The sequence below is a fragment of the Drosophila mauritiana genome, chromosome 2L, assembly GCF_004382145.1.
Source record: "Drosophila mauritiana strain mau12 chromosome 2L, ASM438214v1, whole genome shotgun sequence".
Classification (NCBI taxonomy): domain Eukaryota; kingdom Metazoa; phylum Arthropoda; class Insecta; order Diptera; family Drosophilidae; genus Drosophila; species Drosophila mauritiana.
This window is the reverse complement of record NC_046667.1, coordinates 16,754,244-16,771,045: the sequence shown is the minus strand read 5'-3', so window position 1 is coordinate 16,771,045 and position 16,802 is coordinate 16,754,244. Positions and strand designations below refer to the sequence as shown.

Below are 16,802 nucleotides of genomic sequence, written 5' to 3'. Positions count from 1 at the left end.
TGAGACACTCTCTAATTGGCAGTGAAAAGGCTCTTCCCCACCTCGCCTAATCCTTTCCCTGATGATCATTAAAAATTTGCATAATTTATGGGATATTTGCAGTAACATTTGATAAACTTGAATACCCCGAGCGTAACTACTGACGATTAATGATAAATGAGGGTAGTTACGAACAAACAAAAACCAACTCAAATTTGCATACTATTTTATGACAATATTATTTCATAATTAAAATTAAATCTCATGTTTAAGAGTGAGGAAGAAAGTTGTAATTAACTATGCACAATAAAAACATTAAAGAGCGGCCAAAAAAAAGGTATGCAGCAGAGCGACAGTAAGAAATAAAGGTAGCTCAAATACAATTCATTTTTTGTCCCGCAGCACGGATTCTCAGTCATAGGCCAAAGGGCCTTTGGTCCTGTCCAACACACTGCCACCCACACACAGGCACACGCAGGACCACTCAGCGCCCACTCACACATTCAGACAGGCAGTGAAATTAATTAAATAAGAAAAAAGGTAAACCGAGAAGTTAAATATAAAACAGGAAAAGACAAACCCAGAACAAAACCAAAGCGAAATGGGGAGAAGAGAGCAGTAAAGTGAAACTTGAAATTGAATAAAGCCCACAGCATGGGTGGAAAAGGAGAAGGGGCGTGGCAGAGGGCAGGTGGAAAATGGGACCAAAGACAAAGGCAAGACGACTGCAATATAAAACCAAGACAAGCTTAAAGCAAAGAGGTCTGGGGGAATAAGTTATACAAAATGAATCCGTTGATACCCCTTAATGGATTTATTGTATCAATTAAAAATCTAAGAAGACTGATAGTAACTAAAATAAAATATGTGCATGTATTTTGCAGCAATAATAATAATAAAGATTTGGATTTAAAGCTTATATTTATGTATAAATTGAATTGATCTACACTGGGCTCTAAAAGTATTCACCCACTGCCAAAATACCAAATTAGTACAGCTCAAGAAGATTACTCCGCCCGAGAATGGGAAGGATGAGCCCCGAAGACATATAATTTTCAATGCGCACGGCAAATTTTCAGTCAAAAGACCTCAGGGGAGCAATGTCACTCAGCCTGTTTCCTCGCTGCTACCCATACATATACATACATTTATTTCCCACTGCAGTTTCTTGATGACAGCAATCGGGGGTATTGGATGAAAGCCAAGTAAAGACGGAGGCGTCCACACGATTAAGGCTTCACAATTTATCTAATACAATTACTCAGGAGGTGAGCAACTGTCATTTCATGAGGACAAAGGGAGTCGGCGGTCAGGGGCTCAGGGTTGGGTTGCGGTAATCGTAGACCCTTGGCGCCGCACTTTCCTTAATGTCCGACAGTCTTCTCCCTTTAGGGTTTTCCTTTTCACGACTTTTGAACTTCTGATGCAAATTGTGGTGTGGAGTGTGTGGACAAGGTGCGTTGCAATCGGGTGTGACCTTTGTGCTTTATGGCATTGGGTGTGTTTTTCTCACAGTTGCTGCTCATATCTCAAGGTGTTTCCCCTGACTTCAATTAACTTAAAAATGTTCATATCAGACAAATTAATATTGGTAAATTTTTCAAAACATTTTTTATCTGCATCCGAAAAAGAAGAGAGTAAAACGATATTATTTTCGCGAAATTTCTTTCATAATTTTATTTACCATTTTTTTCGTCTGATCAATTATACGTTTTTGTATCATTTTTAGGCAAAAAAGCACCAGCCCTTGTTCAACAGGCCGAAATTTCTACACTTCTTTTTCCGCGTAGCCTTGTTTTTTTTTGCCCACGCTTTTCCCAACCAGCTTTTGTACCCTTTTTGAACCATTTAAACATGGACCAATGCAATCTGTTGTCAACATTTTTTCCCACTTTCCTCGATTTCGGTTTTTCCTATTTGTGCGTGCTTTTGTTTGTTGGCCATATCACAAAACCGCAAAAAGGCAGAAAACTTTTTTGGCCAACAGTTGTTTAAGAGGGGCAAGGGGATGAGGCACGGTCGGGGAAAACTGTTGGCAACAAACTTCAACAACTCAATGCACTCAATCAATGCACACAAACAGCAACAGTCGCCGCCTTTTGTGGCACAAGCACTCGACTCATTCGCACAGATACTCTCGCTAGCACGCACACACATAAACCACTCATCAGCTGAAAATAAAAACAAATTTATAGTGCCACAGATAAAGTGGGCAAAGAGGCAAAAAAAAAAAGAAAGAGAAAGATTCTAAGGACGAAATGGAAAAATCAACAAGCGATTTTTCAAACAGCGACAAAGCAATCAGAATACAATCAGAAAGCAAGAGAAAGAGAGTGAAATATACATACTACATCTGTAGGCATACACTTTTATGCCTTGTAAACAGATTGATTTCAAAAATGATAATGGGCCCCAAAAGCCGACAAAAGCCCACAGCCAAGCAAACGTAGCACTGAGCATCCAGGGGAGCTGGGAAATCGGGGACTTGGGCAGCATTCCAACATTCACAGACCATTTGGCGGCTTAAGGTTCGCTGTCGGGTTATCGCTTAATCGCATCGCTTGCCAGCCACCCGACATCGTGCACTGCAAGAAACATTTGTTTAAAATAATAAATAAATCTTTTTGAAAAATAGTCCACAACCCATTTACATTTTTTTAAGCATTACTTAATATTATTTATAATGTTTTACATATTTCTTGATATCTGCAGAAAAATAATTATTAAGATAAATTTTAAATATTATTATGGCAGTGTACACTGCAACCATTGTAAAACCGAATTATTTCATTTAAATTGCATTAACTTGTTCTTTATTCTCTCACTGTAGAGATTGCTTGTCGTTGCTGTGACTCCTGCTACTGTTGCCTTTGTTCTCTGTTTTGGTATCGGTTTCTTGTCTGTGGCTCTTACACAAATCCTCTTTTTGCTAAAACCCCCTCCTTCGCCGATTGTGTCCTTTTGTGGCTCCCCTTATAATCATTTTTCAATAAACAAACAATTTCATGGGCGGCTTGTCTTTTGGCAAATCGGATCTAAGCCTCAATAAGCAGCCAGCGACAAGACGCACTTCCTCGATGGCCCCGCCTCCGATTTCCCGAAGCCTGATGGCTATCTGGGGCCTTGGGGTTACCGCAAATACCCTTTCCTTACACTGAGCAACAGGAATTCCAGTCGCATCCAGTTGGAACACGACTTCTGATTTGAGTGCGCTGTTCCATTGTGAACAACATAGATTCTATGGAATGTTCTTTAGGTACTTTGTGGTTAAAGTAGAATGCTGTATATGCTTTAGTCATTAGGTGTGTCTAATTGATATGAAGAATTCAACTTATAAGTTTTACATATAAGTTATTCACTTCCTACGGTTTTTTTTCCCACTTTATAGTCGAGTGTTCGGCCAATTTCGAACTGCCAGTCAGTCGATTTTTATAGATTAATAATTGTTGCTTTCTCTTTGGCTTCCTTCTTTAATTCCACTCTCCACTGAAATAAGATACAAAATTTCTGTGTATTTTAGTGAGGGACCAGGCGATATCCTGATAAATTTCAAGTCAAACAAATGGCTTAAGCAGGATCCGGAGAGTAATTACTCCAAGTAGCGAGAAAAAAGCGGAATGAAGGGATAACTACGACCATCCTTCGTATTTGTGTGATTCCAGCTCTGATTGTGTGTGTGTGTTGGAGTGGAAGAGCGGGATAAAAAATTCAGCAATTTTCCCGGTTACGGGCTGCTGCCCTCTTCACTCACACTCTCTTCGTTTGTCACTTGAATCTGCAACGAATTGCTAAATTTTAACTGAAACATTTATCCGCCAAAGCACTAAATTATTCCTGTCCCTATAGAGAACTGGGGTGAGCTCAGTGTCTCCACGGCTCCTTTGTTGTATTTGTATTCATGTGGCAAATCGGGGACATTATCGTCAGCATCGTCATCAGCATCCGTATCATCAGCATCAACAGCTGCAGTTCGTGCCAAAAGTCGTAAGAAAAACAAAAAATGCCAGAGAAGCAGACAAAAGTCAAAAGCTGTTATAAGTCTGTTTCACCCTTCTTAGTTTTCGTTTTTAGATTTCTGCATACCCTCATTATAAGAGATATAATCCTACAACCCTAGAAGAGTTTTCACAAAAATAAATTATATCTCTGAATTTCAAAATTACGTGATTTCTAAAAAGAATTAAAGTTAGTTTTTTATTTATTCGCTTAAGTAAGCAAAGTTACATAATTTAATAGAGATTTGTTACCAATATATAAGCCGTAGTAACACATAATGCAAGAAAGCAAATTTTTTAATTTGAGTCAGATAGCGAGTGATGACTGTAATTCCCTGTGGCTTGACTTGGAGCTCGTCATTAATAACCGCGAATTATAAATTCCGTTTTTTCGCAGTCACTGCGGTTTCCTTGATGAGGGAGAATAGCGGTTGGTAGTGGGAAATCGCATTTCCAGACAGCTTCATTTTCCGGCAAGGGTTGTGGAAAAGGGGGGAGGGGTTTTGCATTGGCTACGCATATTTGTTTCATTTGCTTCTCGTTTGTCGTTATTCGGTTTCATCCTGTTCTTTGGCTTTTCCCTTCTGTTTTTTGTGCCAACGTAAGCGCTTTTAATTTTCAGCTTGCATGCACAAAAGTATGCAATATGTTTTTGCTGACCCCCCTTTGAACCCTTATCCAACACTGCTCCACTGCACTTATGCATGCATGACATGGACGGTGGGCGAGAGGGAGTTGCAATCGGGGTATGCCAGGCTAGAGCTCGACAATGGCTTACATAAATTTTAAGCTCCATTAGCAAAATGTTTCAGTTTCGGCCCAGAGGCGACGTGTGCAACTCTGCCCCTCGCACACCACACCTGTATACGCCTCTCTTTCGACCACCCGGTAGCTGTCCCTCTCACACACAGCCCTAAGTTCAAGTGCAGCAAAAGTTTCGGGTGTTGTATTATGCGAATTGCATATTACATAGAGTTGCAACCATTTTTGTTGGACAATTTCAAGTGAAAACTTTTGGCTTAGCTTGAGCACCAGAGCTCATTTGGATATAAATTAAGAAGGAGCAGGGGTGGCAAAATAAAAAGATGGTTATCATGAGTTTCAGCTAACTACTTAAAAATCCCTGGAACAGATTCAAAGGCAACACACCACACCAAATGCCCATCCTTTGAGGGCCTGGAAAAAATCCCACTAATTGCAAATAAATTAACTCAGCTAAGCTAATGGTCAGGCTTAATCTTTCTCTCCGCAGAGAGAAAACCACAAAAATAAACAATTAAATTGGCCAAAGGAACGCCAGCGGACTGCCGACCAGCTGATGGCGGCATAAAAATCAATTCCAAACAACTGAAGCGGCCAAATGAGTTGCGGAAACTATAACTTACCAAGGCCAACACAGAAGCACATCGTAAACTTGGGGGATACAGCGCCTCTTAGACCCCCCTTCCCGCGCCCTTTGAGCCACACAATGAATACAAATTGCTCGGTAAATAAACAAACATCTCAATAAGGAGCAAATTACTGACGCCAGTCAGCGAAAATAACACAACAACAGCAGCAACAAAAAGAAAACACAGTGGAGCAAACAAACTTCAGCAACTGAGCAACTGAGAAGGATAGATGGAAAATTCGGTGATGGCGGTGGGGGAAGGACCCCAAAATAAACACAGCCAGCGGAAGGAAAAACCAGCTCACCCACACATATGTATAAGTATAATCGCTTCAAGGGAAGGGAAGCTAAAATGGCATATAGAAAGAGGAATGTGCAATGCATGACAATAGCAACAATTTGGTTACTGAGCCTCTGGCTGCAGAGAAAAAAATTATTTCTTACTCTTAGGTGGATTACTAGTCTAAAAGGATTACCTTTTTCATAAGTCTACTTGTCAGATTTACGATACATAGTTTGTTAAATCTTAAATAAAAAATCACAACATCATAGTAGGAATTTTTTGCAGTGTATCGAAATGTGATTGTGTGTGCTGCTAATGAATATAATGGCGTTACTCAAATGACGCCCCTGTTGGCCGTTTCAGTTGTTGTACCCCTTGTTGATTCAGTTGCTTCTACTCATTCGGTTGCTGTTGGCATTGATGTGTGAGAAAATTGCTTAGCACCAACACAATTGCACATAGACTCGTCCTTAGTGTCTGTGTGTGGATGGCTAAAGCAAATAATGAGCGTAAATCATGGTTTATCGATAAATATGGACAAAGGCACGGATATAGCTTGTCCATGCTCTGGGTTTATTGAGATTCACGGAGAATGTTGTCCATGAAAATGATCATAGGGAAAGGGATTACCCATACCCAAAAAATATGAGAAAAATAGGAAACATCAGATTGGATTTCTCGGTAGAAGCAATAAATAAGTAAAAAGCTTGACTTTTATAATAGAAATGCAAACAATTTTAAAACGGAAAAAGTGTAAAATGGAAGAAACGGCTTGACCTAGGGAAAATTAAATCATAATTACAAAAATCAATAGATTCCAAAGCCAATTAGCGTTACTATAGCTCTTCCCTTCGATGAACCGCAAAAATCGCATGCCAGCAAAATTGCACAAAAATTTAAAAGCCAGACCTCCTGCGAAATTATGGATATAGAATGGCACGCCCCTTTTCTTTTATTCCCTGGCCCTAATCAAGTCCAGGCCGTATTCTTATCTTATTGTCTCAGCAATTTAATATTTATGCAGCTGCGGGGAAGGGGGAATATTTGGTGGAATGGGTGCCCTAAAGTCACGGTCCAGTTTAACCTCCATTTGCACCGAGGCCCTGCGGAGTCGCAATCCCACTTCCGGGTCCAGTTGCCCAGTCCCCTTCCCTAATCATCATTTCGCCTTGTTTTCTTTTCATTTTCCATACAATTTTCCGCTCAGCCGTTTTTTTTACCCCCAGCCCCACCCTGTTTTTGATGTTGCCCCGGGGAGGGCTGAAGTAATTGTTGCGCTGCCTGGCACGCCCCCAGGCCAGTTGCCGCCCCTCGGCTCCACGCACATTAAAGTCAGCCGAAACGTGAATCGCGAATATTCGCCCATCCCAGAGGGGCAGCGGGGAAACAGATAGCTTGCCTTAGTCAGAATCTGAGCTGGTCAAAATATTTGTGCTGTGAAAATGGCTGGTTTCCCTTCAACTCTTTCTCAATTCAGTTTGGCTCAGTTAGTTTAGATCATGCTGGCCAAATGCGTGTTCTTGCTATGGCAGAGCTTCTCTGTAGTATTTTTCAATCCCAGGGAATGCATAGCCTGCAACGGGTTTTTATTAAATTCCGCAATCGAATTGCAGGCATCGCCCCGCATCCCCGAACGCCGTATCCTGGCCAGATCCTTATGAACTTTTACAGAGCCATTATATGCAAATGATGAGAGCGGAGAAAGCAAATATTGCTACCTCGGGCACTGGCCACAGTGGGCAAGCCGAAGGAGTCGAGGCAGGACCATGCACACGCACTGCCATTGTTTGTCCTGGCTGGCAGGATGAGAATGCGGATGAGGATGGTCCACAGTCCCGAGTCATGTGCAGACATTTACATAGGCAAACAGCTTCGGCTGCCGGCCCTGTTCATCTACTGCCCTGGCATCCTGGCATCCTTGGTGTCCTGGCACGAACTACTAATAAACCAAAGAGCAGCAACAACAATGGCGTTGGCAGCGGATATTAAGCCTGAACCGGCCCCGAGGTCCCAAAAAAAAAAAGAGAGGTATCCTGCAGGCTAGGCGATAGGGAGTGAGGAGACCAGGGAAGTCAGGGTAAAACAGACAAATAGGAGGAAAAAGCGGCTCGACCTTAGAAAAAGGCCACCTCCCTAACGAGGCTAACTTTTTGCCAAAGATTAAAGATGTCCGGCAATAGTGTAACGATACGGATACAGGGACCTGCCCCAAGCAATGGAGCTCCCCGCCCATCGCGCAAAAATTCAGGACCTGCGACACCGATGACAACTCAAACAAGCACCGCCAGGGGGCGCTGCAGCAACAGATGAGCTTTGGACATTTTCGAGAGCATTCCCACAGGCGAAACGGAATCGAACATGATTTGTCGCCTATTAACATCCACAGTGGGCAGGAAAGTTTAATATGGTGTTTAAAAAGTGGAACTGAACAAAAAATGATATATATTTATATATATCATTCTGTAATTCATCATACTGTATGAATTCATATCATACTGTAATTCATAATGAACTTAAAGGACCAGCTTACTTAAACGTTTTTATCGATATTTCACCCCACTCCACGGACCATTAAACGCGCACTGTGAAACCATTTGCCATTAAAAGTTTCGATTTGTTGGGAACTATGCACGCGTGGCATACTATAATATTGGGAGAGGATTCATATGAGAGGAGGTAGATTCCGCATATATTTTCGTGTCATATGTGAGAAAGTTTACTCTCCTTTCAATTCCCCATATGGCTTTGGCTCCCTCTTTTAGTTACAGCGAATACGAATATTTCTGGGTATTTTTGTGTCCTTTGCAAATTTAATCACTTAACCCCAATGAAGTATGAAAGGAAACTTTTGTCGCCCACAGAAAAAGTTGATAGAAGAAAAGGCAGCAACAGCAAAAGTGAACGAAATTCGCTTTTCCTCAAGCAAATGCACAGTCAAAAAATGATATATTTAGCGTTTTACGTGAAACTTAAAATAACTTGAAAATCTCAATAAATATTAATACACTATTTATTAAGGAAATATTGAAGATATTTTGCAGAATTTTATTTGCGCCTTGAATATTTTTCTGAAAGTGTGAGTGAACGGGAAATTGATTTTTGACTTGGCAAAGGTCGCAGCCTGAGCATATTAATTTCACTCAAACCCGAACTTCAACTCCGGCAAGAACCAAAGGATGCGAGAACAGCTATTGTGTGCCCTGTTGACATTCTGCACGTGATGTGCGTGTATGGGTGTGCCTGGTGTGTTAGCATATATTAAGTGTGTTGGTGAGTGCGTCAAGGCGCCCAAATGACAAAGTTACTGAAATTACCCAAAAGCAAAACTTTTGCTGAAACTGCTGCTGCCTCTATTGATGCTTCAGCTGTTCGGATGCTCCTTCTGATGGTTACAGTAGTACATCGAAGTAAACTACGATTAAACATATGTTGATTAAAGACATATGAAGCATAGGATATAAATTGGAAAAATATAGGATTTTATTTCAAAGCTACTCAGAAAATTACCAATAAATGATTATTTTTTGTCTTCGAAAATTATTACATACATTTGAAGACTAATGTCAAATTAAAGGTAGACCCTACGATAAGTGAATTAATTTTAATATTAATGTTACCCTAAGAAATTTAAGTATTTACCCTTTGTGGTACTACTTCATTCTAGGGACATGACTGTAATACATTTTTTGGCAATGCCATTGCTTTTGCGTCACAGTTCCATTTGGTGTTCGACTCTTAAGCAGAATTAATGAGAGCAGAGCACGAAGATGGGGAGCTTGTAACCTAAATTCCCTGGAAAATCAAATAAAAAGTTTTTCTGTTTATTCTGCGCTTCTGTATTTATTTTACCTTTTCCTCATGCGCATTTTTCTTTGTTTTGGATGCTGGCCAGCAAAGGAGTTTATTTCTCATAGACGACATGGTGCTTGCGGAGAGAATCTCTACCAAAAACTTCACCCGTGCAGTCTCATTAATGTCCTTTGGTCCCTTCATCCTTTTTCTCCTTCGTCTTGCCGCTCTTTCTCCCCAAAGCTGAATGTCATTTGTTGCAACTTTTCCTGCAAATTGTGGCAAAGTACTTGCTGCAAGTGGCTGCTTTAAGTACTCCGTATTCTCTCACCTGTGGGTGTTTGTATGTGCATTTCCATGGTTACACGTACACATTTATATTGCCGCACTTACTCGACTTGGAATATCCTGGCAGGTTCGCCATTTATGTTCATTGGCAATCCTGTTTGTAAGTTTGGTCTACCTCTTTAATGTAACCAATTTGTGTATTCTTTCATAATGCACCTTATCTCTATCATATTAACATTTATAATACCCAGCTGAACTGTTCTGAATTTAATAATATAACCATTAGTCCGTTAAATAATTTAACATTTTAATTTCTGCACTGTTTTTTCTGACAGGCTTAACTTATAATATTTATTTTCCGTTTCTAGAACGTATTCAATTCTTTGCTTTATACAGAACCTATTTGTGGATTGACCTTTCACCTTCAATCTTCATATTTGGCAGTTTAATCATATTTCTTGCACTCTAATTCAATCAGTTTGAATAGCTCATCCATAAGTTAATTGAAAATCAGTGAAAAACTTGTTTTCAAAGTGTCTCTCATCATATTTTAGCTCGAAAAGTGTTTCTACTCTCGACTGAACATGACGTTGCACTCAACTCAAGGCAACTCATCTGAGCGACAACAATTGCCAGTCATAGCCATGGATATAGATAAAGATAAGGATATAGATACAGATGTTGTCATTGAGATTGATATGGACTAGTGAGGGTCTTGGCTTTCCCTTGCCTGTGTGGACAATAATATCCTCTCACATTTTATTACACTTGTAATGTGCAACGATTGGAGCAAAGGCAAAGGAAAACTGTGGGCTGGAAAAGTCTGCCTCGGGTGTAGTAATAATGTGGGACTCGTCCAAGAGAGTGGGTGGGCGTGAGTGTGTATATGTTCCATATATTCCAACACTGTGTATCTCTGCCCCACCCACAGTGATTGAGTTTGTATCATTGTCAATATTGACAATAAACAAGTTTGCCATAAAATGCTACAAGACCCAAAATAAGTCGTCGGGCGATGTGGACAAAACCACAGTGCGCCACAGAAGTTTTTTGCCCCGCCCAACTATAAATGAATGAATCCTGTCGCCATAGCAAAACATCATTTCCTGTCAACGCATTGACTTATTAATATGTATAATATAATTTACAGCACGTAACCACTCTGGTACAAAGCACTTTAACAAATTAAACGAACGAAGAGTTTCCGATAAAATGGGTGAAATGTTTTTTATAAATTATATAAAGTATACATTATGCACCAAAGGGTTTGGGGTGCGTCCATCGGTCATTTTGCTGGTCAGTTGACACGGGCTCCAATGAAAATAAACTTTGGTAATTAATTAAAAATTTCCAGCTACATAAATCAATCAGGCGTCCTTCGTTCGCATCCCACCGTCAATTACAGTTTTTAAGCACCTGCAAAAAACATATTTAAAAGGCTTATACCGATTTGTTAAACGAATCCGCAAGTTTTTATGTGATGTACTATTCCGGAAGGAATTTCATGAAGATATACTCTACCAGAAGACATTTAATTAAGAAAATGCCTGCAAGAAATCACAATTAATTAAAATATACAATTAGCATATAATCATTAAGCAAAATGATATTTAATACTACATTTATACCTCATCCATGCCCATATACCCGGTACCTCGTGCCAATATTTGTTTTAACTTCGCCTTAATTCGTTTGCTTTCTTTTAATTTGTTTTATCGCAGATTTCCGCGTTGCTGGGCTCAGACTGACCGAGGTTCGCATTCCGATGTACGTGATTAAGGGTACCGCGGCGCAGTTGGAGTGTCTTTACGATCTGGATGGCGAGGCCCTCTACTCCGTGAAATGGTACAAGGATGGCAACGAGTTCTACCGCTATGTGCCGAGGGATATGCCGCCTGCCCAAACGTTCCTGCTGCCTGGTGTTAACGTCGATGTGAGTACTCCGTATATATCCTATTATTACTTGGGGAAACGAACTAAACAAAGTTTCTGATGCTGTTGGTGTCGTACTAAAACTGAACATTACAAACAGCGCTGCATACTTTTGAGGTTGCTGCCGAAAGAACAATGCAGTTGGCCAGCCTTTCTCCTCTCTCTCTCTCTTTTTGGAAAAGTTCTGTATCTTCACATGGACAAAAAGACTAGTAACACATACTTAAAATAATTAATTACCTCTTGCTTTTACCCACACATTTTTTATGTTTAAGTTTTCTCCTTTACCATTATATTTAAATATTCTTAAAAAAACCACATTATATCCATTTTTTAACCCAATTCACTCTTTTTGTCAAGACTTTTTTCTGTGTACACCACATCTATTTTTTCCGCAATGTTTGGGAAATTGTTTCGTGCTGTGGCAAAGGTGATTTGGTGAAAGGAAAGTATAGGAGTCCTTGTCTCTTAAGACAATGCGATATCTCCAGTGCGAAAACTGCGGGAAAGGAACTAAAGGACAAAAGAAGTTCTACACTTGGTTATGGGCTTGAATAGCAAGGCAGGAAACTGGGCCCCTTCTTGGTCTTGAAATGAAAATAGAAAAAGAGAGAATTTAAAAATATTTACGGAAAAGGGAAATAAAGACCTTTTAAACTAATTACATAAAAATAGCAGATAGCTCTGAAATAAGCGGGAATTGCTTAATTGGTGAATAACACGAAACTGAAATGACCGCGATGTTTAGAAACGGCCTAAAGCTCAGTTTTATAAGATTATTGTACATAACACACGATAGTAGTTTACAAACTTTTCAATGCCAAAACTTCACCTTCAGTTATCTGCGTAGTATTCTGCTGTCAAACTACCTAAAAACATACAACATATATCCTAGGTACATACAATTCCCAAGATATAACGAAGTAGTCAAATTTGCCCTGAATTTTCTTCGTCCAAGGCATTACGAATTCCATTTCACTTGAACTTCGTGAAACGCTCGAAGCCCAGTTAAGAGCTCTGGAAGCAGATACAGATAGCTTGTCAAACATATGCCAAGATAGATAAAACATTCGTAGATCGAACTGTTTAATCGACCGCAAAAATAGAATGAGTGTAGGGCACTTCTTCAGACGCTGCTCCATTATTTTAGCCACTAAAACTTTGGCACGTAACAATGCACTAGACGTTAACCCACAGAGGCCCCCCTAGCCCGCTGGAAATGCGGAGCAGGGTGTGCGGTGAAATTGGATGAATGGGTGCTAGGGGTGGAGAAGCGAGTTTCAGATAAGCACGTGATCAGACAATCGCAGTCAGTTGATGGTTACATTCGACATGCCACGCTCGCTTTTCCTTGCCATAGGATTTCACATTTTCCCGCATTTTCCTCTAGTTGGCCACCGAAAAAGTGAAATCTGCTTTCCCATGCATGCATCCCCCTACCACACAGTCCCGGCCCTGTCGCTCGTTAAGTGCAATAAATATTTCAAGTTGCGCTTTTGCGTTTGCTGCCGGTAGAGGGCGTGGTCGACGGAGTGTCCATAAAGCGCGTTGCCCTCGCCGCAGAAAATTCCACACTCTGCGATCCACGCTACACATTACCACTAAACGATTTCCGTTCGGCACTACAGTGGATTAGAGAAATATTTCGGTCTAAACGAATGAGAAGCAGGAGAAGCTCTGTTGGATTTCAATCAAAATTTGGAAATTATGGTGGAATCGAAGTAGTGATGTAATGATAGTGACATTTATGGGAGTTTCAGCGTGCCTTTTCATAACCTGCGTGTTAAAATGTAGTTAAAAAATACTTTATTTGTTAAAACGAAATTAAAATGAGCTTCTACACTACTAATTAAATGAGAGCTCCGAATTTCTTTATCACCTCTTAATACACGCAGTATTTCAAGCACTCAATTTACCAGCGCACCCCACTGTGCGCTGTTCTTTTCGCCGCTTGGCGGTAAACTTTTTGATGTTGCAGAAGAGGGGGACTACGATGGGACTCACAGAAGATGCCAGTTAGCGATAACCAATTGAAGCGGTTGTGTGTGCTCCAGCTCCATTTGCTGGATATTGTTTTAGCATAATCGATTTGAGTGACTGCGGCGGGGAGATATATGTGTGCGCAAGGGGTCTTCTGCTGCTGTTTTATTGCAGTTGGCCAATAGTTGGCTGTTACTCCGGCCAACTTAGGACTTAGACGTGCGGTTTACCTGGGCTCAACTCCCTGGCATATCCGTGTGTTTGTGTGGTAAACTATAAATTAGGTTAAAACAACATGGAGGAGGGTTCGGGACGGCAAAGAATGCGCAATAAAAGATAACAAAGTGCACTTTTCTGCTTGGCCAGATAACAAAGTGTGGGTGGTGTGGGGTTTCCTGGGGTTAAAAACACGCAGCTGATCTCCTTATCCCTCCTTCCCATAGCCTCGCTCACATTTAGACCCGGATTTAATGGCTTTAAGTTCAAGTGAAATATTTGCCTAACCCTTTTTCGGTCTGACATTCAGCGCTGACCCTTCGAGGGACCCCAGTTTTTAAGGTGCGGGAGGCGCTTGGACATCTCGGACATTTAAAAGGCATTTACGAAAAACAAAAAACAAGAAGGGCAAGAAAAAGAGGGCCAGCTTGAAAACAAGCGAAGCTGCGGCAATTTTCAAAAGCAATTACGTTACATTAACGTCCAAAGTGGCTGCAGGAGCCCCGCCCTCGTGACAAACCCCCTTCACCAACGCCTCTGGCTGATGGTATTGAAACTGCCAATGACAACGCCAAGAGCTCCACTGAAAGGGGGTTTGTTCGGGGGCAGCTGCAACTTTTTCCCACTTTTCGTTACATTAATTTTAACCAGCCATCTCTTGCGTCCCCATCATTCAACAATTTCTCTCGATTCAACAACGACTTTCCCTATTTACTCTACTTTCAATACTCTTTAATACTCTACTTGTAATATTATTTAATTAATTTAATTTTTTCTAACTATACATTCTATCTATCTATAAAATATTGATTGCTTTAAGCATTATGATATGCTTTGTTTTCCTGTGTCTTCATTTCAGGCGATATATATTCATCTTTTCTGCATATTGCAGTGAAAAGAGCATACAATATTTCCCAAAAAATACTTTCCCTATCCGATATTTTCCCAACTTCTGACCGTTATTTTCTGCTCTCGTTTTTAATTGCAGTTGCACAACTCGAGCGACGCGATTGTTACGCTGCGCAACGTCAATCTGCAGTCGGCGGGCCGCTTCCGGTGCGAAGTTTCTGGCGAGGCACCCTCCTTCCAAACGGTCACCGAGCACGGCGACATGATTGTTGCGTGTAAGTAGCATATATATTCCCCAGTTGCTTTTCCACCCAGAGTAGTGTAGTGCATATATATGGCTAGCTGGGCGTCGGGCGAAAACTTATAACTCTAATTAGAAATTGCGGCCATTTGGCGCTGACTGCTGGTGGTCCAGATGCTGTGGCTAAAAGCGGGAAACGGGGTCCTGTCGGTGGCCAACTGACGCTGACTTTGACTTTTACTCTTGGAACTTGTCACAGGATGGCAGTATTAACCCTTTACGAGCACAATTCGGTTCGAAGCTCATGGACTGAGGGGTGTCTTGGCTTTTCCAGTGTTTTATATTATGTGCTCCCAACCTATTGAACACATATATACTCTCATGGTCCTATTTGAATTTGAAGAATATATTAAGTGCAAACATTACTATAAGGTTAATGCAGGAAAAGAAAACTAATTAAAAAGCTTTCAGAAATTAAAAGTAAAATTTAAATAATAAAATTCAACTGAGCAAACGGACGGAAATGGGCCATTGCTAAAACTTTGAGCAGGACTTTCGATCCCCGAAATCCTTGCAAAAAGTTTCCCTTTAAGCAAGGAATCTAGTCAGGTAAACACACTAACCCCATTAATCGTCACCCAAATGTCCTAAGCTTGGCCTTGGCCTCCTTCATTTACTTACACCCAAACTAAATTGGTAACTCCAACTGATTCCAGCAGCCTGGTCCAATCAGCTTTATTCAATCGGAATTGTGTTTACTTAGTCAAAAGCATTTGCAGTGCATTTGACAGGCTTCATTTGATTTCATGCTTCTAATGCCAAATAAGCTTACTGAACTTCCTCCGGACTCCCACTTTCACCCCGGGCAAAACTTGCCAAAGCTTAACGGTTTAACTCAATTTTGGAGGTTGTCTGTCTCTGGCTTCCGTGGCTCTTGTCTTGGCCAACATTCCTGCAGGGCAATGCCAAAAATGTTATCAAGACGCCGCCGCAAAACTGAATGCGCAAACAAAACGTCAAGTGAAGCCGGAACTTTAAGGTGCGCGTTATTATCCATCGACCCACATTTTGCACAGAAAATAGTTTTCACTGTTTTGTTTACCAGGTATTGTTATATTGGCAACACATCTATGTATGTAGAAAACTATAGTTAATTAACAGCGATGGTAATGTATGAAATACACTCTTAGGAAAAACCATCATATACACAAATAAATTCTATAAATAAATTATATGTCAGAAGCGGTAGATGGTTACTTAATTAGTTGTTAAGAAAATAATGCAAAGAAGTAAACAGTAACTATAGATTGGCTTGTTATATGGTGTGTAAAATTTTTTGCCAGTGTACTACACCCACTCATCACTACACTTGCAATGGGGAGCGCTTTGAACTGGCGTTGACATTTCGTTTGTTCAATTATAAAACTTTTGCGTGGGCGTGTCGACACGCCCCCTCAACCTCGCGCCGCCCCCTTTTTTGCAATGGCTGTCTCCCTTTTATTGTTTAACGTGGAGTCTGTCTTTGTTCTAAACGGGGGCTTTTGTTGTGCTTTTGTTTCTGGCTTTCGGATGTTTTGTTGCTGCTTCTGCTCATACTGCGGTCCCAACCCGGCTGGCTCTGTTTGGCTTTCAATCAAAGTTTTTAAAAGCTTCGGCAGCAGAACGGGCTGGGCATATGCCACGGCTCACAACGCACAACTCACCGCCCACCATCCGCACCCACACCATGGCATTCAGGAACTCGCCCACAGATGCCTTTTTCGGGGCCCCTTTGGCAAACAACAACAAGTCGAAACCATTTCCGTTTCCGTTTTGCAGAGCCCGGAGATCCATAGAGATTCCCACGGATCTTTTTAGGGC

General features: G+C 40.9%; 1 protein-coding gene across 2 annotated transcripts in view; it reads left to right on the top strand.

Moving 5' to 3' along the window:
- LOC117144032 overlaps positions 1-16,802 on the top strand; it is a 71,386-nt gene that overhangs the window by 50,546 nt on the left and 4,038 nt on the right. For both annotated transcript variants that reach the window (XM_033309006.1, XM_033308998.1), the window contains exons 3-4: positions 11,446-11,657; positions 14,841-14,976. In XM_033309006.1, coding sequence (XP_033164897.1) covers positions 11,446-11,657; positions 14,841-14,976 — 348 coding nt within the window. The remainder of the gene's footprint in view (positions 1-11,445; positions 11,658-14,840; positions 14,977-16,802) is intronic.